The sequence below is a fragment of the Trachurus japonicus genome, chromosome 21 (assembly GCF_045865225.1).
Source record: "Trachurus japonicus isolate A0001 chromosome 21, Traja_1.0".
Classification (NCBI taxonomy): Eukaryota; Metazoa; Chordata; class Actinopteri; order Carangiformes; family Carangidae; genus Trachurus; species Trachurus japonicus.
The window spans coordinates 19,021,020-19,043,602 of record NC_140927.1 but is presented as its reverse complement, the minus strand read 5'-3'; the positions used below and the strand labels follow the sequence as shown (position 1 = coordinate 19,043,602).

General features: G+C 40.5%; 4 protein-coding genes across 8 annotated transcripts in view; 2 read left to right on the top strand and 2 right to left on the bottom strand.

The window, feature by feature from the left end:
• gpm6bb (glycoprotein M6Bb) overlaps nucleotides 1–7,211 on the top strand; it is a 30,729-nt gene extending 23,518 nt beyond the window's left edge. For 2 of the 4 annotated variants that reach the window (XM_085766145.1, XM_085766144.1), the window contains exons 3-7: nucleotides 636–792; nucleotides 963–1,131; nucleotides 1,868–1,941; nucleotides 2,038–2,103; nucleotides 4,917–7,211. In XM_085766145.1, coding sequence (XP_085622271.1) covers nucleotides 636–792; nucleotides 963–1,131; nucleotides 1,868–1,941; nucleotides 2,038–2,103; nucleotides 4,917–5,066 — 616 coding nt within the window. In that variant the 3' untranslated portion in view covers nucleotides 5,067–7,211. Of the gene's footprint in view, nucleotides 1–635; nucleotides 793–962; nucleotides 1,132–1,867; nucleotides 1,942–2,037; nucleotides 2,104–3,037; nucleotides 4,469–4,916 lie in introns of those variants that run through there. The other 2 variants (XM_085766148.1, XM_085766147.1) reach the window with 1 other exon arrangement.
• Nucleotides 7,212–7,275: 64 nt separating this feature from the next.
• ofd1 (OFD1 centriole and centriolar satellite protein) lies at nucleotides 7,276–15,963 on the bottom strand. Its single transcript, XM_085766143.1, has 23 exons — nucleotides 15,821–15,963; nucleotides 15,598–15,719; nucleotides 15,286–15,489; nucleotides 15,119–15,187; nucleotides 14,988–15,012; nucleotides 14,801–14,905; nucleotides 14,570–14,706; nucleotides 14,273–14,446; nucleotides 14,031–14,137; nucleotides 13,817–13,936; nucleotides 13,352–13,425; nucleotides 13,175–13,266; nucleotides 12,783–12,972; nucleotides 11,900–12,030; nucleotides 11,587–11,698; nucleotides 10,474–11,199; nucleotides 10,041–10,197; nucleotides 9,839–9,930; nucleotides 8,569–8,697; nucleotides 8,260–8,414; nucleotides 7,983–8,150; nucleotides 7,838–7,908; nucleotides 7,276–7,482 (listed from the first exon to the last, which is right to left on the bottom strand). The coding sequence occupies exons 2-23, from the start codon at nucleotides 15,691–15,693 to the stop codon at nucleotides 7,437–7,439; spliced, it is 3,180 nt and encodes a 1,059-aa protein (XP_085622269.1). The 5' UTR covers nucleotides 15,694–15,719; nucleotides 15,821–15,963; the 3' UTR covers nucleotides 7,276–7,436.
• A 178-nt stretch (nucleotides 15,964–16,141) lies between these two features.
• trappc2 (trafficking protein particle complex subunit 2) lies at nucleotides 16,142–17,845 on the top strand. 2 transcript variants are annotated; one of them, XM_085765400.1, is made up of 5 exons: nucleotides 16,142–16,201; nucleotides 16,459–16,577; nucleotides 16,830–16,978; nucleotides 17,376–17,457; nucleotides 17,558–17,845. In XM_085765400.1, exons 2-5 carry the CDS (start codon nucleotides 16,485–16,487, stop codon nucleotides 17,654–17,656), a joined length of 423 nt encoding a protein of 140 aa, XP_085621526.1. In that variant the 5' UTR covers nucleotides 16,142–16,201; nucleotides 16,459–16,484; the 3' UTR covers nucleotides 17,657–17,845. The 2 variants fall into 2 exon arrangements, with proteins under 2 accessions (XP_085621526.1, XP_085621525.1); XM_085765399.1 differs by lacking the exon at nucleotides 16,142–16,201 and having other exon boundaries at nucleotides 16,313–16,577.
• A 648-nt stretch (nucleotides 17,846–18,493) lies between these two features.
• On the bottom strand, nucleotides 18,494–21,054 carry rab9a (RAB9A, member RAS oncogene family). The gene is made up of 3 exons (XM_085764761.1): nucleotides 20,857–21,054; nucleotides 20,392–20,511; nucleotides 18,494–20,260 (listed from the first exon to the last, which is right to left on the bottom strand). Exon 3 carries the CDS (start codon nucleotides 20,219–20,221, stop codon nucleotides 19,613–19,615), a length of 609 nt encoding a protein of 202 aa, XP_085620887.1. The 5' UTR covers nucleotides 20,222–20,260; nucleotides 20,392–20,511; nucleotides 20,857–21,054; the 3' UTR covers nucleotides 18,494–19,612.
• Between the last annotated feature and the right edge of the window lie 1,529 nt (nucleotides 21,055–22,583).

Here is a 22,583-nt window from a genome sequence, read left to right as displayed (position 1 = left end):
GGACTGGAAAGTATGTTCTTGCGTAACCAGTATAATAAAGACATCCAAACTTAGGATAGATAACACTTTTAATGAGGACTTTATGTGGGCTATTTTTAGCTCATAATGTCTCACATGTTCACCTAATCCTGGAAAACAATCCTAATATGGAACTTCTTTTTTTCTTTTACTGCACATCCATTAGTCTGGTCTATAAAAGAGGCAGACAAGAGACAGGAGTGCACATGTGTTTTATGTTGGTGTAGATGTGGAGAGCTCTGTTTAATTTAAGATGTCTAGAGACATACCATGTCTCAGAGGATGATTTCCTAAGACGTGTATCACCTGTTATCTCCACATTTGGGCTTAGCGTCTCTCCTCATGTCTTAAGGAAGCTCATAACCATCTGCTTATGATTAATCAGCCAGCCCAGGTTACTGATGGTTTAAAGACTACATACAAAATCTAACACAGGGTTGCAAGCAGCCATTTTTCACACCAGACAGTGGTATGCCATGCTATTACTTTACCTGACGTTTTTAGTGGGTGTCTCCAGGTGTTACATCGGAGACAAAAAACATGATATAGGATGATTTGTGCTTCACCCGACTGCGGCTTTACCGCCTCAACTCATGTGTGACGTTTTTCTCAAACAGAATACAGCTGATGCAGTATGTCATCTATGGCATCGCTTCGTTTTTCTTCCTGTACGGGATCATCCTGCTGGCCGAGGGTTTCTACACAACCAGTGCAGTCAAGGAGCTGCACAGCGAGTTCAAGACTACCATCTGTGGACGCTGCATCAGCGGAATGGTATGTTAATACAACCACCCCACTGTGTGCAATCCTAACTTTTTAAACACAGAGTGCTTCGACACATTACTCCCATGCCATGTGATTAAAATACAAATGGAGGAGTATTGTAAACCGTTTCGATGCTGATTTATGGTTTCATGGTTAACCCTCTGATTTGTGTTCCTCAGTTTGTGTTCCTCACTTACATTTTGGGCGTGGCCTGGCTCGGTGTGTTCGGCTTCTCCGCCGTGCCGGTCTTCCTCTTCTACAACATGTGGTCTACCTGTGCCGCCATGAGGTCTCCCATGGCCAACCTCACCAACATCGACTCCATCTGTGTGGATGTTCGTCAGTATGGTAAGAGGACAAAGAGAGACTCGCATGGCACCATTCACTTCAAAAACAAACCCAATGAATTTGTGCACACTCATTCTGAAACCCTTTTGGCTTGTAACCATGTAAGAGGGAGTCATATTTTTTTAAGTCCCCCAAAAAACACATTCCTCTCTGTTTTTCTATTCTTTTAATTGTCTTGTGACGTCTCAAATTTATCTCACCCAACCACCCGGGGACTTTCTTTTCTAAATAACAAATGAAATACAAAACTACATCTGTTTTCTTACTCCACCCTTGGTATAACAGGGATAGAATAGGGAAATGCTGATAACAAGCCAAATGTTCCCTGGAATCTTTTTTTAATAGGTGTTAATTCCTGAAGGGGTTCTCCAGCAGAAGTATAAGCAATGCAGTGGAGGCCAAGATCTTGATTTTCTTTGTCCATCTAACTGAACTGCATCTTTCATTTACAAGATGCTTGTAATTGGTATTTTTAAAAAACACCTGGTTATTGCACGAACTCTGTAAGACCTGGCCACAACAGATGAAAACTAGCCTTTTGGCTAAATCTGGCATATTTACTGAAATGTTCATTAATATGCTTGGTGGATAGCACTGAAAAAGAAACACTACAGAACAAGCTGCAGGATGTGTAACATTGTAAATTTGAATTGTAAATCTGAGAAGCTGATAGATTTGATTATTATCACAATGGTTCACAATGGATTTGAGTGTAAATTAAAACGTTATATTTCAGGAATTATTCCATGGAATGCCACACCAGGCAAGGCCTGTGGATCTACGCTAGGCGACATCTGCAACACCAGTGAGGTAAGATCCTGTCTCCTGTTCGCACACACACACACACATACCCCAACAGTGTGTGATAAGGACACCACTCTCTAACTGACGCTTGTCTTCTTCCAGTTCTACCTGTCTTATCACCTGTACATCGTAGCGTGCGCCGGGGCAGGAGCCACTGTCATTGCTCTGGTGAGTTTCCCTCCAGTCTCTCCATCCTCCTTCCTTTAGCCCATCTTTGCACGGTTTGTATCAACAGATCATGTGTCCAAGTGGTCCTCCTGTCATTCCCATATGGTTTATGTAACCACGCTAAGGACTATTGCACAGGCTTTCCCTCAGCTCCTATTCCATTTGCTGTTTACTGTCCGCTTAGATGCACATTGCCATGTTTTTAGGACGGAACGAGTTGCAGTTTCGGCACCATATAACGTGTAATCTAAAAATCATCATCATGAGAAAAATCGCAACACTGCCCATCCAAAAAAAAGTCACACACTCTAATATTTTGTTGGACCACCTTTAGCTTTGATTACGGCATGCATTTGCTGTGGCATCGTCTCGATAAGCTTCTGCAATTTCACAACATTTATTTCCGTCCAGAGTTGCATTAATTTTTCAAAAATGGGGTTATGTTATGAACTCTGTGGTCACATTGGACCACATTTCTTTCTTGAAGATGATGGTTCCCTACTATCCTTCCAGTTTTTAATAATGTGTTGGACAGTTCTTACCCAATTTTAGTAGTCTCAGCAATCGCCCTTAGATGTTTTATTTGCTTGATGTAAACCAATAATTTGACCCTTCTGAAACAGATAAACATATTTTCCACAACCACAGGATGTGTCTTCCAACATGGTTGTTTAAGAAATGAGACTGCATCAGTTAGGGTTAAATAAGTTGTTGCCAGCTGAAACATAATCATTCATGCAGTAATTATCCAATTGGAGGCTCCTATTAGCTCAGTTAAATCTAAGTGGTGACTCTTTTTTTTTTTGGGATGGGCAGTGTATTTTTCCTTCACTTCTCTTTTACTCTTATTACTGGAAATTGATTGGTCACTTTACTAGTGACAAGGAGGTCACCGGCATGTTCTCTTACAACCTTCTTTGTTCTCTTCCACCAGCTGATCTACATGATGGCTACCACTTATAACTTTGCTGTTTTGAAGTTTAAGAGTCGAGAAGACTGCTGCACTAAGTTTTAAACTGTTTTAAGAGCACAGCACATTGAAGGCTGTACTGAGTAGAGACAGTTGCCACTGACAACAAATGAACTAAAAAAAAAACAGAATAGGAAAAAAAACAACATCTCTCCATTAGTAATCACATGAAGTGTAAATAGCTGATGTGCTTCCTTTAGCATTTGGTATCCAGGGATATTGCTTGTCCGAGGACACCTGATGACAGTTGTCTTCAGAGTGGGGTGGTTTGTAGTTGACTGGTTTGTTCTGCTTTCTTTGGCACTCACAGCAACATGTCACCATTAGATTTGATAGAAATGTGCACAGCTAGAAATCCACACCAGTGTTATTTATATTCCTACCTTGTGAAGCTGATTTTGACCAACACAAAGTATAAAAAACAAACAAACATCATAGGACGACTGAAATCAAGAGCTGAAATGCAAATTTGTGCGCAAACTCCTGAGGCACTAGAGATAAATGTTAAGAAACAGTATTTATGCAGGGGTGTTAAAAGATGAAATTGAAATTGGAAATGATATCATTCAGGGATCTGATCAAAAGCCCTTGTAGTATCAATAGTACGTACAGTTAAAAATAATTAAAGAAAATTTAAAAAAAGTCCACGTGGACATCCGATGAAAAATATTGAAGGTGTTCTCAGGCTTAAGGTTTTTGATTGCCAGATCAGCAGGATGAATTCTAGCGAAGCATTTGTGCGACAGCTAGCTACAGCGACGAAGTAGCAGTGGCCTTTATATTTCTTTGGTTTATCTCCTCAGCCTTAAGTTTGCTACCGATTCACGCAAAAAACCACAACGTGTTACACATCAAACATTCAGTATTATTTCCTTCGTCACGACGATAGATTCTAAACCACTAAAAACCTGTCATCGACTGTATTACGCGGACAAGTATTATGGTGACCATGTGTGTGTTTTGTAGATTTCAAAGTAACTGCACATACATTAGCACAACACACTATGAAGGGTAGGGCCAGTACCAGGTTTACTATACTTCTGTATGAGGCCCTATGCCTCACTTTAATTTCATGTATTTTATAAAAGAAGAAATTCTCCTATTTTAGAGTAGAGTAAATGTATTTTTTTTTCTATGAGAGCTGATGCTGGTATGGCCTCAGCAATGAAGTTGATGTTCTGTTTCATACATTCTCCTTTTATTCTTTCTCAAAGTGCCATTAAAGAGCCATTTGTTTTTATCTTAACACTGAGCCTGCATGCTTACATTTTTCAGATTCTTTGATTTATAGTTACTTATACTCCATATTTCATATATTTAATTTTCTCTTTAAGTTTTGGAAGACTGTAGCTTTTACTTTCTATAAAAAATAAACAATCTTTGTTTACAAAAATATCCCCCACCTGGTCTATTTCTTATTAATCAAACAAAAAAAAGAAAGAGTGTTTCAGAAATATGAAAGTGAGATGCAAATGTGGCAGGGTCACTATCTTATGCTTTGCACTAACCTCCAGCATTTTTACAGCTGCGTAAAGCTTGCATGCACGACTTCTGGCTCTCATCCTCTCCTTTACTCACCCTCACGTCTCTAAAGTGTCATTTCTGTAGTATTGTGCATAGTGAGATAGTTGTATTGTGAATAGAGAGAGATGGTAACACCAGTATTAAGTAACAGTCTTGTTCAGTGATGTCTCGTCGTCCCTGTGTGTTAGGTCTTTTATTTAAAAGCTTAACTTCACTTTGTGTATGTCTATGATGTACGTACTATTAGCTCGGACTCCTGTAGCTTGCTTTGCATCTCTTGACATGCTCACCGGCCATCCACCTCACCCTTCTCTTCCAGATCCACTTCCTCATGATTCTCTCAGCAAACTGGGCCTACCTTAAGGATGCCAGTCAAATGCATGCCTACCAAGACATCAAAATGAAGGAAGAGCGGGAGCTGCAGGACATCACCTCACGTTCAAAGGAATGCCTCAATTCCTACACATAAGGATATTACACGCTCACAGTCCACGCACGTACACAGACACAAACACACACATACAGTGACACATAGACACTGTGGCCAACCACTGTGGCCCTTTTTGGACCAAGACAATGCTCAACTAAAATAACCTGCCAACTGCTCTGACACTGTGCAGTACTAACCAGGCTCCTAACAAACTAATGCATCAGTGTTGCTTTCTGCACTAACTCACCAGGAAGTGTTTTAGAACTGCTATGTAAAGTTTCATTCATGCTGGTTTTTTTTAATTATTATTATTTTCTATTTTTCCTTGAGGAAAAACCTGATGTTCATGTTGTCTTTTCATTTTCTCCAGCCCTTTTTATAACCAGTCTTTGCTGGTGAAGCTTGAGACATTGCACTATTCTCATACAATGCATAACAAGGAGTTTGTTTTACAGTCTTGCTCTCTCTTTTTCCTCTGAGCTGGTGGTGCCAGCTTTCAACAAGGGAATGTATAACTCTGTTTTATTTTCCCCCACACTTTTATTCCAGCTAAAAATGCAGATGAATTACACACATGAAAGGCCTTAACATCCCGTCTGAGTGTCGCACAGTACTGACACAAGACTATTACATTTCACAAGATGTTTTACGTTGACTTTGCAGAAAGTCAAATATAAAGTATGCACCACATTCTGACAGGAGGTGTCAGTTCATATTCAAGTATTTCACTGCATTTTTATATTCATTAATGGTAATTTGATTGGTTCTAGACTCTAATTTTCATTGTACAGCTACTTAAAAGTCACACAGAACTTTCATGGCCTACTTTAACACTACCTCAGGTGTGCACTAGAACCTCTGGACCAATTTAACTGGAACACTTCTCACATGTACAAGCACAGTTTGAAAACCCCTCTTTTATTGCTAAAACATACAGCATGTATTTATGTAGCTGCAAAGTTAACCAAACACACACACAACGTACACACACACACTTGCTCCTGTCAAGAGTTAAATTTGTTATGGGTAATTCCATATGAAGAACTTGTTTGCTAAATGTGGACCGCTGCCAATATTGAGACAAAAAGATATTCAATGTATTTAATATCTTCAACGTTTCATCCATGTTTTCATTTGGGAAAATTAAAAAAAAAGATGAAGGCTTGCCAATGATGAGAGCTCTGATTTCCCAACAGCTCATTGTTTAATGTAGCATCTGTACAATGAAAACACTATGTCCCATGTGTATTGGTATTAGAAAAAAAACAACAACCTTATTGATCTAAACAAGTCGAAAGAGCTCAATGTGTGAACTGTAAATTAATTACAAGTCAGGATTTTGTGCTTTGTTATTATTGACAGAAACCACTTTTTCTTAATTTTCTATGATTGCATCTTTTTTGATGTGCAGTTGTCATATTGCTGACATAATTACTCGTGTAGTCTTTGATTTCTGTTAGAGTTACAGGGATAACGTGATGTTCGTTTGTTGCATGAAGAAATCTGTTTCTGCAGCAACTCACATGATGTACAGTCATGTATACTGACATCAGTAGTAGGCAGTGTTTGCCTGTTTTCTTTTTTCCCCCCCTAACTGAATAAATGAATCCATTTTTATATAGCTGTTATTAGTTATAGTAGATGTTTTTGTAGGTTCTTTTATCCAAGTCAAAAGCATATAAGTCGTACATTATTTTTGTTGCCTGATAGTATACTCGTGTTTTCTATGAATGTCAAGGGCTTCCACATGAATTACTGATGCTTAACTTTCAAATTACACATAGTTGCAACATCAGTCATTTATAAACATGTACAAAAATCTAAATGGTAGATTTAGCCAAAGTGTGAATGCCATTGTGACTCTCTACCCAGTGTTTTACACAGTATCTGTGAGATATTGTAGCACCAAAGCTGCATTGTTCTCTAAAGACCAATAGACACAGGTGTACAGAGGAGAGATGAAAGATGACAGAAGCACATGAAGCTGTGGTATATCACATCTCGTCTCTGTATGCTGTGTTTCCTGTTGAAAGGACCAAAAGAAAATAAACTAAAGAATAAAGGCTACCTATCAATCACCAGAAGGACATCAATCCAGCATCCTGTCTGACTGGAAATCCCTTTATGACAAGACTCAAAGCCTGTTGACTGTTTTTATGAAAATAAAGCAGATTTCTCTCTGTATCGGTGTGTTTTTCTTTTGCACTACTTTGTGTACAGCAAGGAAAACAAAAAACATATCATATTGCAGCATTTATTCATTTATTGCAGTAAAAACAAGCTCACATATACACATTACCTATAAATATACACAATATTAAAATATAAACAAATGCATCACATTTAAACCAGTAAAAGACCAGAGAGGCTTGTTTATCAGTGTATGATGGCAGTCTGGGACCACGCGGCTCACCAGAAATCATCCTCTTCATCCTTGTGCGAATATGCCATTATGCTGGAAAAACAAAAATCAAGTTAATGGAAGCCTCAAGGGACAGAAAAAAACTAAAATAGTAAAGTATTTCTCAATTAACTCGTCCTTCAAGAACAAATAACAACATTATAAAGACAAGAAGATGAGAACCCATGAGAGAAATTAAATGTTTTTGAAAGGATTATGTAGGCTTAGACTGTATGCAGTCCAGACGGTAAGTATTTGGACAGTTACACATCTTTTGTTCTTCAGGCTCCGTGCGTCAGCCCATTCAAGTTGAAATAAAATCTTGGCCACAACATTAAAGTGAAAATCTCAACTTTAATCTAAGTGGGTTTATGTCAATATAGAAAAACAACATGTAGGAGGTAGTTACCTGTCTTCTTTTTCTTCAGACAAACTCTTGGCTTCTGGGCTCGTTTGTCCTGCTTCTTCTCTTCTAGGACTCTGAAAGAACAAACACGCAGTTTAATACGCGGGTTAACAGTCTGCTACAAAAATGAAAACTGGTTACAACTCACCTGTCCACGCTCTCTCTCTCTTGCCTCCAGGACCATTTTCATATATTTTTCCAGGGGATTTTCTCCTTTAGACCCCTCTCCATTATCCTTCTCTTCATCGCCTCCTTTCTTAATCCCTGTTTCTTCTTCTTCCTCTTCCTGTCTTGGTTGCTCTGCCTCTTGAAAAAGCTGGTCAAAAGCAGACACAGATTCTCACTCATTCTGCCCTTTCCCCAGTAGACATAAATATATGAAGATCAGAAGGTTTTCAAAGAACCTGATGCGGTGTAATAATTACCATCTCGTTCTCCAGTCTTTCAAGTTCTTGGAGCTCCCTCTCTCTGGCCTCCTCCTGCTCCCTTTGCCTTCGTTCTTGTCTTTCTTTTCGTTCTTGTTCCCACCTCTGCTCCTCATCCTCTTCTCTGGCAGACTCACCTAACGTTTGTGGGACTTCTGCATGTATAGATTGACATGAGTCAGATCAATTCCCATCATGCTTTAGGTTTGTACTGTAGACTGGCTATGACATTCATGAGACTGATGGTAATCAATAGAAGATTGTTTGACTCATTTGAGTCATTCGGGTCAACTGGGACTAGAGACTCACCCGCTTGGCCCTGCAAGTCTGTCGGGTCTTCTGGGAGGTCCTGTGGGCGGGGGACAGCGGGGCCATCAGGGGCCTCCTCAGTGAGAGGGACAGCAGTGTCCAGGAGAAGCTCTGGAATGTGGCCGGGCTCTGGAGGGAGACACGCACAAAGAGATCTTTTATGCTGCACCATAATGCAACAGGACCAGAGGACCAGCACAGAATACATAATCAGTTGCCCTTCATCTTCACCATTGTGCGGGGCCACTGAAAGGACACTTTGGAGGCCAGTCACACACTCATTAACAAAACGGCCATTCCAAAATCCAAAATGTCCGTATGGGATATGCCACATTTTTTAGTGGGATTTTTTTGAATGAATAAAAATGAAAAGTGAAAAAAAGACACAAATGTATAATCTAAAACCAAAATAAACTAGAAAATCTCTTCACAGATATTTTGAGAATGCCACACGGGGCCGCTGCTTGGGGTGTGTGATCTCTGTGAACAAGGGAATCAAACCCACGACCTTCAGGTCAAGAAAAAGCCAATCAGACAGACATGTGATCATCTTTCTCTGAGCACTGACACTGAGGAGCTGTCACACTGTCTGTGCATTTGTGTGTGTCTGTGTGCGACAGTAACCACATAAGGTTACCTGTGTGTGGTTGTGTTGAGACTTCATATAAATGTATGGGGAAAAAGGGGTCAGAAGTAGATTAACTAATTAATATCAGAGGAGTCCCTAATTAATAAATTGACCTCAGCTGTGGCTCTGGCCTGAGGCTTAGAGGTTGCCATGGCAATTTGAGGGGGTTGCCATGACGACAGATGCACCCCAGGCTGAGGCAGACGGAAACATCGAGCATGCAATCTCTCCTCCATCTCACCCATAATGCTGCGGGACTGTAAAAGTACTGAGTGACAGGACATTAAAAGTTTGTCTTTGATCTGAATTCTGGGACTTTAAGTCACACGAAGAGAGAAAGCCAAGTTCAGTATAGGTGGGTGTGGATGTGGGCAGGAGTGGGTGCACGCAGACGTGTGTAGCTATGTTGTTGTGGCTATTATGTTCTGATTATCCTTGTATACTGTTTTATCTGTTTTGTTATTGTGTTGTATTTTTAATGTGACCTGCCAAGGCACTACAGATGCAAAAGCTATAATCTGGTACAGTGCATCAAATGGCAACATTTATGTTTGAACTGTACACTGTCCCTTTTAAATAAAATAAAATAGAAATTGAAATATAGTGATTTCATACTGGGCAACACATGCCAGCCTGGAGTACCTGACAAATTCCCTGTGAGGTCTTCAAGGCTGATCTTCTCTGGCTGTGGGGACGAGTCTGAGCTGGAGAAGACAAGCTGCACCTTGGGTGGACTGAAAAAAAAAAATACAAGAGAGAGATGGCTGCATTGTTATTCACCATCTCTGTGTATAAGTGTATAAAAATTACAGAATGTCCTTGTAAAACCTGTGGCAGATGGTACCTGGTCTGGTCTCGTGCTGTGCTTTTGAGCTGAGGACTGGGAGGAGGACTGAACTCGGAGGAGAAGTCACCTGAGGTCACCACCTCCTCGCGGGGGGCAGGGGGGAGCTGTCTGTCAGACGACAGCTCCGGGAACGCCACGGGAGACAGAACTGCCTCTAACAGGGGCAAAGAGTTTGTTAGATTTTATCATTATGGAGGAAAGATTGTCAAGAAGGCTGCTATGAAAATATCTTGACTGACTGTGTTGAACGTTTGAACTATTTTTATGTTCTGAGGCATTAATAAAATATATACAGTATGTATAAAATGTGCAGTTTAAGAGCACTGACATCATGAGACGATTTCATTTTTTATTTCTTGACAGGTGAAAAGGGATGGTGCAGCTAATCCCTTAGAAGTGTTTTCACAGGATAAAGCATTTTTGAAGGTACCTTCTGCAGTTTCTCTTTGAAGCTTTTTCCTGGAGTAAGAGTGCGGTGTGGAGGACAGACGTCTGGGAAGAGAGGGGCTTTCATCCTCAGGGTGTCCGTCTCTCAGAAACAGAGGGTCCGTGATTGTTTGGAGACTGCGCTCAGTGAAAACTGCGGACTCAGGTCGGTTTTCGTCTTCTAAGAAGGTCACTCTCAGATGCGCAGGTGGTAAGGTGTTTCTGGTGTCATGGCGGGATGCCAGGGAGGGGGTGTGAGTTATTTGGGGAGACATTGGTCTGTGTGAGCCCTTTGATGTGCGGGGTGAGTGGGTGTGAGAGTGGTGAGGGATGCGCTTCTTTGGAGGAGACTTGGGGCGATGCGAAGGATGTGGCTGTTGTGGGGAATGGGCTCTTGGGAGAAGCGTGTGTGAGATGGTGGAGTACACTGCCCTCTGCTGGTAGTTCCTGTAAGCTTCCTCCAAGGTCTCAGCCTCCTCCTGCAGCTCCTGGATCCGAGCCTTGGCTTCAGCGACCAGCTCCATGTCAGAGTCCGGAGAGTCACTCGGAGGCAACTTGTGTCCTCGCGGGGGCCCACCTGCTTCACAAACACCATCATAACCCACCCTGGCCCTCAGCAGAGCTCTGTCCACATAGATGTCAGGGGGAACCAGCCTGTCAGCACTGAGCTCCAGCACCGAGCGATCAACGAGAGAGGGCTTGGGGTTACGCAGCACTTCGTTTTCAAGCGCTGCCGTGATCACACGGAAGACAGGGAAAGAGGAAAGACAAGGGAAAGCAAAGAAGAGGAGAAATGAGCACTAATACAGAAAACCAACCACCATAAGAGAGCACAAAAGCGGGGAAAAGGTTTGCTAAACTAATTTAAAAAAAACTACTGACATGCATCTACATCTACAATGCAATTACCGCTCAAGTAATATGGCTTTCTTTCTTGTTTTTACTGAGAATCTCAATCTATATGAACATTAGGTTCATATAAAGTAGTGTGGTCCAAAAGAGAAAAAAAGCCAACTTGTGAAAAGATGAAATACAAATTACGTCCTACAAATGCCAACTTGATTGACTGAGTGACTAATCAACGTGTATCAAACATGCGCAGCCCATCATGTGGTACCTTGTTGTGTTTGACGAAGCTGCATCTTGAGGTCTTCGGTGTGGTTAATCATCCACTGCGACTTCTCCTCACACTCAGTCAGCTGAGCCTTAAGCTGACCGCAGCGCTCCACCTGCAGGAAACAGCGGACACCTGGAAATCACATACGACTTACCGTACACAAATCATTAATTACAAAGATAAACACAAGTCACTGAAAGTCCAGATTTTTTTTGTTGAAAAAAGTTGAATTAAAGCTGCATGAAAAAAAAGAAGAAAAAAAAGCTGAACGCATAGTTTCCCACACTCAGTAAGAGGCGGTGATATCACTGACCTCACTCTGGAGCTGTGCCTGCAGCACCTGTTTCTGGTTGTCAAACTCTTCCTCATCGAGTCTGCGGGCGCTCTGCAGTCTCCGAAGCTCCATCTGCAAGGCCAGCTGCTCTTTGGAGGGTTTGCCCAAATCTGTGAGAGGATTCATCAGAATCCAATTATAATCTAAATGTACAGTCCACTTTCCCCCATCTACCTCTGTGGGAATACTGTGTGATATACAAAAAGAACTGTGATTTCTGATGTAATTTTTAAATACTCCAGCTCCAGTATGGGCGTTACAGTACATGAGAAATCAACACATGTGGGTTAACACCATATTTTTTTTGTATGTGTGTAGTGAGGAGAGGGACTCACTGCCCCCCCTGCCCCATTGGTCTTAAGAGAGAGGTAAAATTCGGACTCTTTGCCATGGGTAATGGGAGGCCTCTGCCTCTGTTCACTGTGACTCCTCCCCATCCCCCCCCGGTTCCTTTTTAGACAGTTGTTTGCAAAGCTACAAACATGGCACAGAGGCCCCACATTGGCAGGCAAAACACATTCAAAAAGACTCGGCTGAGCCAAAAGCAGTGGGACAGAGGGGCATGAATGCTTCACAGTACACTGCATCTCCCAGAGCTCACAGTAAGCCCACATTCAAGCACTCTGAGGCAACTGGATTTATCTGAGTTATGAAAAATACTACTGCAAATATTCCGAGGTACTGATTTTCTGGGATTACATATGATAAGCAATAACTACAACATAACGTTCCCCCAGCCACAAAGGAATCAGCTGTACATTATTGCAAGCAGAACTCATACTCTCTCATGGTAAAGTGGATAGGGAAATTGAGTCATGCTAAGACTCCTTGGAGATTCGTGGGAACAGAAGCTGCTCTTCACCTGCGTGGAGAAACCGGTTCTCCTCCTGGGCCTCATCCAGCTGTTTCTTCAGCAGCCGCAGCTGCCCCTGCAGCTCTGCTTTCTCTCTTTTCAAGCCGGGGTAGTCACTCATGGTGTCCAGCCTTTCTCTTAACAGCTCCTTCTGTTGAGTCAGCAGAGAAATCTGCTGCTGTGCCGTGTCTAGCTCAGCCTGGGAAAAACAGCACAGGAACCATTAAAAGAGCAGGGAAAATAAAGCTGGAGACTGAACTTATCAAAATACACTGTATGCTGTTGTATAATTATTGTACAACCACATCACACTGATCAGTTATTTAGTGGGAGTGAAACATTGTGCCTGGTGCCCATTAAACAGAGTGACACTACAGGATCACTGAGGGGGGGTTGTTTACCTGCAGCCGCCTCAACTCTGAACATGCTCTACTGTGTTCCTCTAGATTGGCATCAATCACGGCCGCCTCCTTTTGGATACGAGCAGTTTCCACTTCGGGGGAAAAACAGTGAATTTAAACATAAAATAAGCAAGCAAGCCAGTCAGTATCCAACAGTGCGTTCATTTAAATACTCACCTTTGTTTCGGCTCTCATTCTCTGTAAGTTTTTCTGTTCTTTTGATGAATTCTTCTTTCAATTCAAACTGGTACCTAATAACAGATACGAAGCAAAAAGTTCCAAATTTCTCCAGATTAAATCAGTGTAAAAACATACTAGAAATGATCCTATGTAGCTGATAGCAGGTCAACTGATAATAAATATTAGGTTACAGAATTTTAATTAAACTAAAACCAAAAACAGTATATATACCAATACCAAGAGACACACTATTATTTCCGATACTTACTAGGATCAAAATAGGTCAATGACCCTCAGATTTAGTGTACACTGTGTACACCGCAGTTAAACTTACGCCAAAACATCAGTGGCATTCCCTGTTGAGGATATCCCTCATTAGACTAATTTGGATTAGTAACAACTACCAAGCCAAAAAAACAACAAAAAACTGGACAAATGAAACAACCCTCAGTAAAACAATACCTGGAGAGTTCATTCTGCAGCCTGTGGTCATACGTGTCCTCCATTGTCTTCACAGCCAGTTCTCTCCTCCTGAGCAGCTCCTCTGCAGACTTGACCTTCTCTTCATGAATTCGACAAGTCCTGTTATTGCACAAAACAAAATTCTCTATGAAACAAAATGGCACAGCAACCCTTAACTGACATGAGTAATTTAAATCCAAAAACCCTAACTTACTTCTCAAAAGCCTCCGTTCTCATCCTCAGCTCACTTTCTCTGCTCCGCAGTGTTTCTATTTCTTTCAGCACAGATTGTCTCTGCATATACACATTTCTTTCTTCAATCTAAGAAATGAGAAGTACATATACCAAGATCAGATAGACTGTGTGGGAGAGAGGTTCGCAAGGTTTCATGAATTAAAAAAGTAGGAAAGAGGGGAGGTGGGGAAAAAAATCAGCATTAGATGAGCAACAATCTACCTCTTGTTGTTTTTGTAATCGATCAATGGCATTTTTTTCCCGGTCCATCAATGCTTTTGCTTTCATTTCATAAGTCCTCTCCAGCTCTTGTTTCAGCTTATCAAATTCTTTCTGAAATTTGGATTTTTCTTCCATCTTCACCTTGGCGATCTCAACATCTTTAAAATGCTGCATCTTAAGAAACAAAAAGAAGAAAACATAAGGTTTCATATGTTTGTTACTGCAGATATAAGTGTGTAGTTGTTCTGTCTCATTCGTTACCTGTAAAAAATAAAATAAAAATAAAAAAATGCATACCTTAGTGTCCATTTCTGTTTGCATCTGTGCTTCTATTTCTTTTCTATATGCAGCCAGTTTTGATTGGAGTGGAAACCATTTGTCCCCACTGTAATTCAAGTTCTCATATTCCTTATCAATCAGTTTCATCTTCTCAACTGGAATGAATGACAGAAAGAGCATTAAACATTAAAAACTGAGCAATGAATGGCATGTGCCTGGAACACAATCCAAGACATCAATTCATCATACCAAGAGACTCTCCATGACTTGCTGCGCTTGTCTGTGTGTCTGCATCTTGGCACTGGCCATAAGCATAATGGCGGGATAACTGCATTAGCAGGCTGATCAGCAAACCTGACAGACAAAGATAAAGTGTATGTCAATGAAAAGTACAGGAGGCTAGGAGCAGGTTGATATAAGAAAGAGCTGCACTTACCTTTATCATTATCTTTACTTGAAGACTGTAAAAAATAAATATTTAAACAATTACTGACAATATATATTTCTTATTTCTGCCTATTTAAAGAAAGGGAGGCATTCCACATGCCCATTAATATTATTATTTACCAAAGATTTGTAAAGGGTTGATTCAGGGCTTATTCTGAGAAGATAAAGAAGGTCTTCTCTTGTGAAAACCTGCCAAACAAGATCAGAGACCAAACATTTTCATCTGCAACAATATTCTTTACACTTCAGGCCACAGTGAATTAAACAAACGCTGAAGTCTTGCTCACCTTTTCTTTGCATAAGCCACTTTCAGGGTAGAATACAGAGAGGCTGTACTCATATCCTGAGGTGCTCAGGTGATCAGCCACCATGCTGTTACAGGCTGAGACCAAGAGAGGTTCGGATTTCACAGGTACTGGTTTGGGGACTGGTTCTCCTCCGGGCACGGGTGGGTGTTTCAGCTCCTGGATAAGTTGATTCCTCAGTTGTGTCTGAATCGGTTCAGCAGAGGGAAACAGCAATGAAGACCAAACTCACCCTGAGCAGACTGGGAGGCGTGCTATACATGAATCAACATTGGTGTTACTAGCACTTCTTACTTTGAGTGTATCGAGGACTCCTTTATTTTTAAAAGTCTGGTATAGTCTTTTCCTCAGCTCATCTGGGGACAGGGCATCCTCCTTAGTCGAGTACATAGCTGCAGGCGTGTTAGCAGCAGGTGCTGACAGAAGACAAACAAAAGTAGACAACAATACGGTTGAGCTGACACAGCAAGCTAAAAAGCAAAAACGTAACTTTTAAATAACTTTCATGTTGCCGTACCTTGTGTATGACTTTTTCTACACCATCTACGTTATCTTGTTAACAAAATATTTTCAAAACAACAAGCATTTCGCTATTTAACAGCCTAGCGACCAGAAAGCATCTCTCTCCAGGAGGAGCCTCAAACATTTAAATCCGTCAACGGAAATATCCGCCCGGGCGCATAGTTATGACGTAAACAAAGATAAAATAAAACAGCAATATATTTACTTTTTTATTCCGTTTATCCTAATAATTTTCACGCAATGATTATCATTTTATTTACATTAAGCTTTTTTTTTTCAAAAGCAAAACTTGTACAATAGATAGAAATAGTTAACAACATCGTCATCTTTACGCGACTGGTCTCGCTGCTATCCAGGAAGCAAAAAAAATTAACAGGTAAACAAAAGTCGACGTATCGAAAATTACGTGTTGTCTTTGTTGTGTACATTGTATTCTTATATATTTTTTGTCTATTTCCAGTTAATTTTCATTATATCTCACACGAATCACTTAGAGACTTGAAAGACGCCAGGCATCTGCCGATTGATACAGCTAACGTTAGCCTGCTAGCCGAACGACTTTACAAACATTTTTGGTGATTTTAAAAATATTACATTATTTAACCCAACTTGTTTGGTTTTATTTGATGTCAGAGCTTTGCTAAGAAGACGAGAAAACCATGTCTGGAAGTTTTTATTTTGTCATGGTTGGTCATCAAGACAACCCGGTGTTTGAGATGGAGTTCTTGCCATCTGGAAAACCTGAATCAAAGGTAATGTGTCTTCAGTCATAACTACACCAGTAGTGCCGCTGCATCTTTTCTTGTTCTCTAAGAGTAGTTATGAAACCTGTGTAATCCATTAAACAGACAACACAGGAACTGTGGGGATGTTGTTCTATAAGTCATGTGATTACACTTAACTGTTTTTACTGTCAGCCATACAAGGCGTTTGCAGTTAATTGCAGGTCATAACGTTTGTTAATGGATTATCCTGTTTTATAAGATTTGTTTTATTGACCACAGGACGACCATCGGCACCTGAACCAGTTCATTGCACATGCTGCCCTTGATTTGGTTGATGAAAACATGTGGCTCTCCAACAACATGTACCTGAAAACTGTGGACAAATTCAACGAGTGGTTTGTTTCAGCCTTCGTCACTGCAGGACATATCCTTTATTCCTCCATTTATTCACTGGCATTTTGTTGTTAAATTATGAGCTTCTTTTTACAGTCTATGATTATGAGAGGATTTACTGGTTTTAGGAAGTGTACATCTGTAGTTCAGATAATTATGCATACCGTAGATGCAAGACAAGTTGATTAATCGGCAGAAAATGAATAATCAGTTTTATGTAATCAATTATGAGTCAAAATGCTAAAGATTTTCTGAATCCAGTGTCCTAAACATACATATTTGTTGCTTTTATGATTTATCAGGTGTAATCTCACTGCCATCATCTAACAATTAGTTTTCAGTATAATTATCTTATATTTTATTGTCATTCCATACAGTTACACCCAAGTAATCTTGGCACAGTCATTTTCTTTAACTATTTGCCATACATATAAGATTCATCATGCTGCATGATGTGCGACAGGAGGACGGAATAAAGAACTTTTTTAATGATGTATATGATTTATACATTAAGGTAAGTTGCCTTCCATATAATGAGAATACCTTTGACTAAATATTACTTCATGTTTGTCCATGCATTGTTTGATTTAATGATTCTGTCTTGTCTCTTCTAGTTTGCAATGAATCCATTCTATGAAATCAATGCACCGATCCGCTCAACAGCTTTTGAGAGGAAAGTCCAGTTTCTTGGGAAGAAACATCTCCTGAGTTAATCACATCAGATGCACAGGGATTTGAATGCATCTTGTTCATTGTTGTACATATGCTTAACACTTCATGTGTGTGTTTGTCTTTTTCCTGTTCACAACTGTAACATAAACATGGGTTTTCTGTACAGAATGTTCTTGTCTGATCTAGTTTCTAGGGTAATGAATGATTATTAAATGATTTTGTGCACGGGGTGAGCTGTTTCTCATTTTATTTATGATAAATGTTAGACTTAAGGCTGAACAATTCCAACTTATCCCCAGAGTGCCTGACCAATGATGAATAAAACAAATAGATGAACACAATCCTGTGCATTGATTTAGTGACTTACAATCTGACATTATGTCTTCATAGTGATTTACAATCTGACATTATGTCTTCATAGAAAAAAATGTCCATAAAAAAGCAAAGTGAAGTGTAAGATTCAGATTAAGGCTGCACAACCAAAATGTATTTAGATCACCATATGGCCTAGTTAATAACCTAACTGCAGTAGCTGCACAAACAATACAGCAGGAGTTGAAGTGTATTTAATAAATGTAAGATGTGTCATGTGGTTAGCACCAGAGGTGCTGTGGTGCCACAGAGACGCCCCAGCCTACAAATTATATTATCCAGGTGTGAAGGGACGTGTTCGATACAAAACCCAACAAAATTATTTATTCTTTTTAACATTTTTTCAGTGAAAATCAGAAGTGACCATTCCACCTGAAATTACATGTTGCAACCACTACAGCTGAAAAATATTTGCAATATGATATTTTACATATTGTGCAGCCCTAATTTAATATCAAACTTTGTAATACTGAATGATGTTTCAGGCTTAAAAACATGCTTCAAGCAACAATTCTCAAGGGGGTTTATTTATCATTTGGCATACCAGTAGTACAACTTTAAATATAAATGAAATCTGGATGAGAAACAGTTAAGGTAAATGAATGCTTCCCCAATTTCAATATTGGATAAGGACTTTTGCTTTTAAGGCTGAACATTTTTATAGAGTACTCTAAAGATTAAAATCCTTCCTAAAACAACAACCCAACCCAAAAAGTTCAATCATGACTTCTTCATTAACTTACCTCAAAGAAATACTGTAGTTTGATTCAGTGATTTTTAAGGTAAAAACAGTTTACAAAATACAAAACCTTCCAGAAACTTAAATACAACATATGCCATGCATGTTAATTTTGCTTAAATATTTATCTTCCGTTAGGGATGTTCAGTCCCTCAGTGCTCCCAGCACATAGCCATGATCTATTTACTATGTAGAATGTGCACAAACAAGACCTAAAGGTGCAAGAATCACAACAAGCCTCAATTTGTTAGTTACAAGAAGTAGTGCCTTAGCTACTTTATAATCCTCAGAAATAAGGTTATTGGTCTCATAAATTATTTTAGTTAAGTGGTTATTTTCTAAACACAAATGTACAGGTCATCACTTTGTCTGCATTGTCACAATCTGGAAAGAATTTAAGGGACCTATGACAAGTGCACTTCTCAGGTAGTATAAACACCTTGACATATTTTCATTGACACCTAATAATTTTGCCATTATGATAGAATAGATTCAGAATAGTAAACAATTTTAGAGGGAAGTAAAAATTCAAATATATTGCCTTTGTTCCGTTGTCACATATTCAAGTTCCCCACAGGTGGAGTAGAGGCAAAACAAAGTAATTGTTTCTTTTCCTGTTTTTCCTGACCTTTAAACTGTGGCACAGCTGAGCGGGTGATACAGTGCTTTAATTTTTATTTATACTTGAATGAATTTAGTGTTTCATCTCTCTCTTTAAACAGAAGTCCATCCAGCTATAACATGATCAAACCTTCAACAGTATAACAAATCATCACAAAAGGCAGTAGCATAATTTGTTTAAATAAGATGTTACTACAGCATTGTACACTTACTGCCTTGTCACATAACAGGCATAACAGCAAATTAATGTTAGTGATCCTGGACGTTATGAACAGCAAGTTGTGGCAGAGCGAGGCTTTCTGTGGAGCTTGACTGTGTCCGTGGGGATGAGGTGGTCCGTTCTCTCCTCCATTGCCAACACTCTACGCACCGCTTCCTCAAAGGCTATCGCTACATTGGTGGCATCCTTGGCACTGGTCTCGTAATATGGGTAGTCGCCGTTCTCCTGACACCACTGCTTAGCCTCCTCGGCGGACACCTGCCTCTCTGTCACGTCCAGTTTGTTGCCCAGGACTACGAACGGGAACTTCTCTGGCTCCTTCACATCTGCATAGTAGATGAACTCCTTCTTCCAGTTGCCCAAGTTGAGAAAACTCTGGCTGTCATCCACGCTGAAGGTGAGCAGGCAGCAGTCAGAGCCACGATAGAAAGGAGTCCTGAGGCTGCGGAAGCGCTCCTGGCCAGCAGTGTCCCAGATCTGCAGGGTAACCTGGTGGCCGTCCACCTCCAGGTCCTTGTTGAGGAACTCGACACCAATCGTGTGGAAAAGGTGCGCATCAAACTTGTTGGTGACGTAACGATTCATGATGGAGCTTTTCCCAACACCGCCGTCACCCAGCAGAATGACTTTCAACAGGGATGTCTTTGTTGTCATGGCTATTTACTCCTGATCGACCACTTTGAAATGATTTACCTGGTGGAGAGATGCCATATGTAAAAGATATTTTCATCTGTACACCACAATAATATCAATTTGAACAGAAAAAACAACAACTGGTGCAACAGCAGAAGTTTTGGTGAATGCTTTGTGCATTTTTGTCTCACCCCTGATTGATTTTAGCCTCCTCCACTGTTCCAAATCATGTGCTGTAGACCCTTGTCCTTGGTCACATGCTCATTTGTTTAATGTTGATGTGAACAGCCATGTAGGTAACGTTCAACCAGCTGAAAAACAGTGACAAACACCCAGTTTCCTCATTAACAGATGGCCCAGGATAGCAGTCCCAGCTGAGAGAGGCCCTACCCAGCGTCCACCCCATTGCTGGCAGTGGCCACTGTAATAAGGTGTAAAATTCAACCCATGACATACGACGTGCACGATATTAAATTAATTGCTTTAACATTGTAGTATATATAGTATCTGAATTTAATTGTTTTGCTGAATTGCTAAGTGCTAGCTGCGCTGGGCAACATGAGAAAAGAAAACAAGGGAACACAGCTGGAAATAATGTAATATACTAAATTAGCTAGCACAGGTTTACTATCAGGGAAGATAGATGGGGCACGTACCTTACAGTTTCGGGCCTTGCAGCTGCCGTGCAAACGAGTAGTAGAAGCACGGGGGGAAGTGAAATAATGTTAATGCATATGTTTGACAGCCAAACGCCTCGGTGTGGCTCGGGACAGGTCGCAGCGGTGCCTGATGAGCAGCTCCAAAGCCTCGGCGCTAACACAGCTAGCTGCTAACAAGCTAACAACAGCTACACGGACGAGTCGCGGATCATGTGATCTGATGTCTGACAGAAACAACTCAAGGGGGAGGAGGAGGATCGTCGGACTACGCGCAGCTGTAACTCACAGGCGGCCATATTGGGTCAGTCGACTTGCTCTGGCCAGATCAGTAACAGAGAACTTCTGTCAGTAATCAGTTATCAATCATCTGGATAGAAAACAAATATTCCAAGAGCCTAAATTTTTGCCCGTCTTTTGTTATTGTAATGTATAACTCCCCCCCCCTTTCTTTTACTGCTTCATTTTATGTTGAATTATGCCTGTTATATTATCGCGTCGGACGGTTCACGCCTCCGCGTCGTCCATTAATTTCTGATAATGGACACCTCGTCGGGCATTATCCCTTACATATAATGTGCCCCCCCCCCCCCCCCCCCCCGTTACTATTTGGTGTTGTTTTGTTTTTCCTTTCCTCCATGAGTCCCCTAATGTTGTTTTGTTTTATGCACTTTTATATTGCACTTATCTTTCACCTGCATTATAATCATCCTCTTTGAGAGTTTGTATTTTCAATTGCTCAAAAAAAAAGAAAAAAATCAAAAATGTTGCCTATAGCTACAGTTATATTATTCGTGATTTTAAGTATGCAATATCATGACTGCATTTCTGACGTTCATAACAAACAAACCCGTTTGAAAATTGGTCAAAAACTGAGAAAGTTCTGGTTATTTTAGTAGAACATGCACATGGCGTACCGACGCAAGATGGCGACCGTGTGGCGACCCCGTGTCACTGCGCATCAGCGCTAGGTGAGTCTTCTTGTAAATATCTATGGAAACAACCAACGAGTGCTGAGGTAACGTTTTCAGGCCCTCACAACTTCCACATATGATAATGTGAAGAAGTTACACTTATAATTTGGCCAAGTTAAAACCGAGTAGAAGTTTCTTAAATGTTTTTCTCGTCCATGGATATTAGGACATTTACCATCTTTTACTTCCTTGTAGTGTTCATTAGCCTCCAACAGAGGGCGACATTCACCTGTTAGCTAGCAGCATCCCAGTCACACACTTTTAATTTAACAAAATTGAAGCTACTGGTGAAGCACTGCGATGTCCAAATGACTTTACACACCACATACTAGGCCTACATCCATCGTGGTCGAAACCCTTTACTCAAGTAAGTGTCACCACCAGACTAGAGACGTTATTGCCTACTACTGCAATGTAAACCTTAGCTAAAATACTGCGTTCAATCCCACACTTAAGTAAAAGTACACAAGCGTTATCACGCAGCAGTAAAAAGCTGTTAAATATTCTCAATGACTGAAATCTGATTCTGACTGATGTTATTGCAACGATGCATTTGACCGTTTAAGCAGAATTTTATTGCTGCTGGAGATAGAGCTGGTCTTGGGCTGGCCAACACTACTTTTGCAGGACTTGGTTGTTCTGTGGTTTCCGACCTTGGGGTCAGTCTCTAAGGGGACACTGGATAAATCTAAGATAGTGACATGATTAATGGGAGAAAAGGACCGACATGGACACTTGTAATCTTTGATTTAT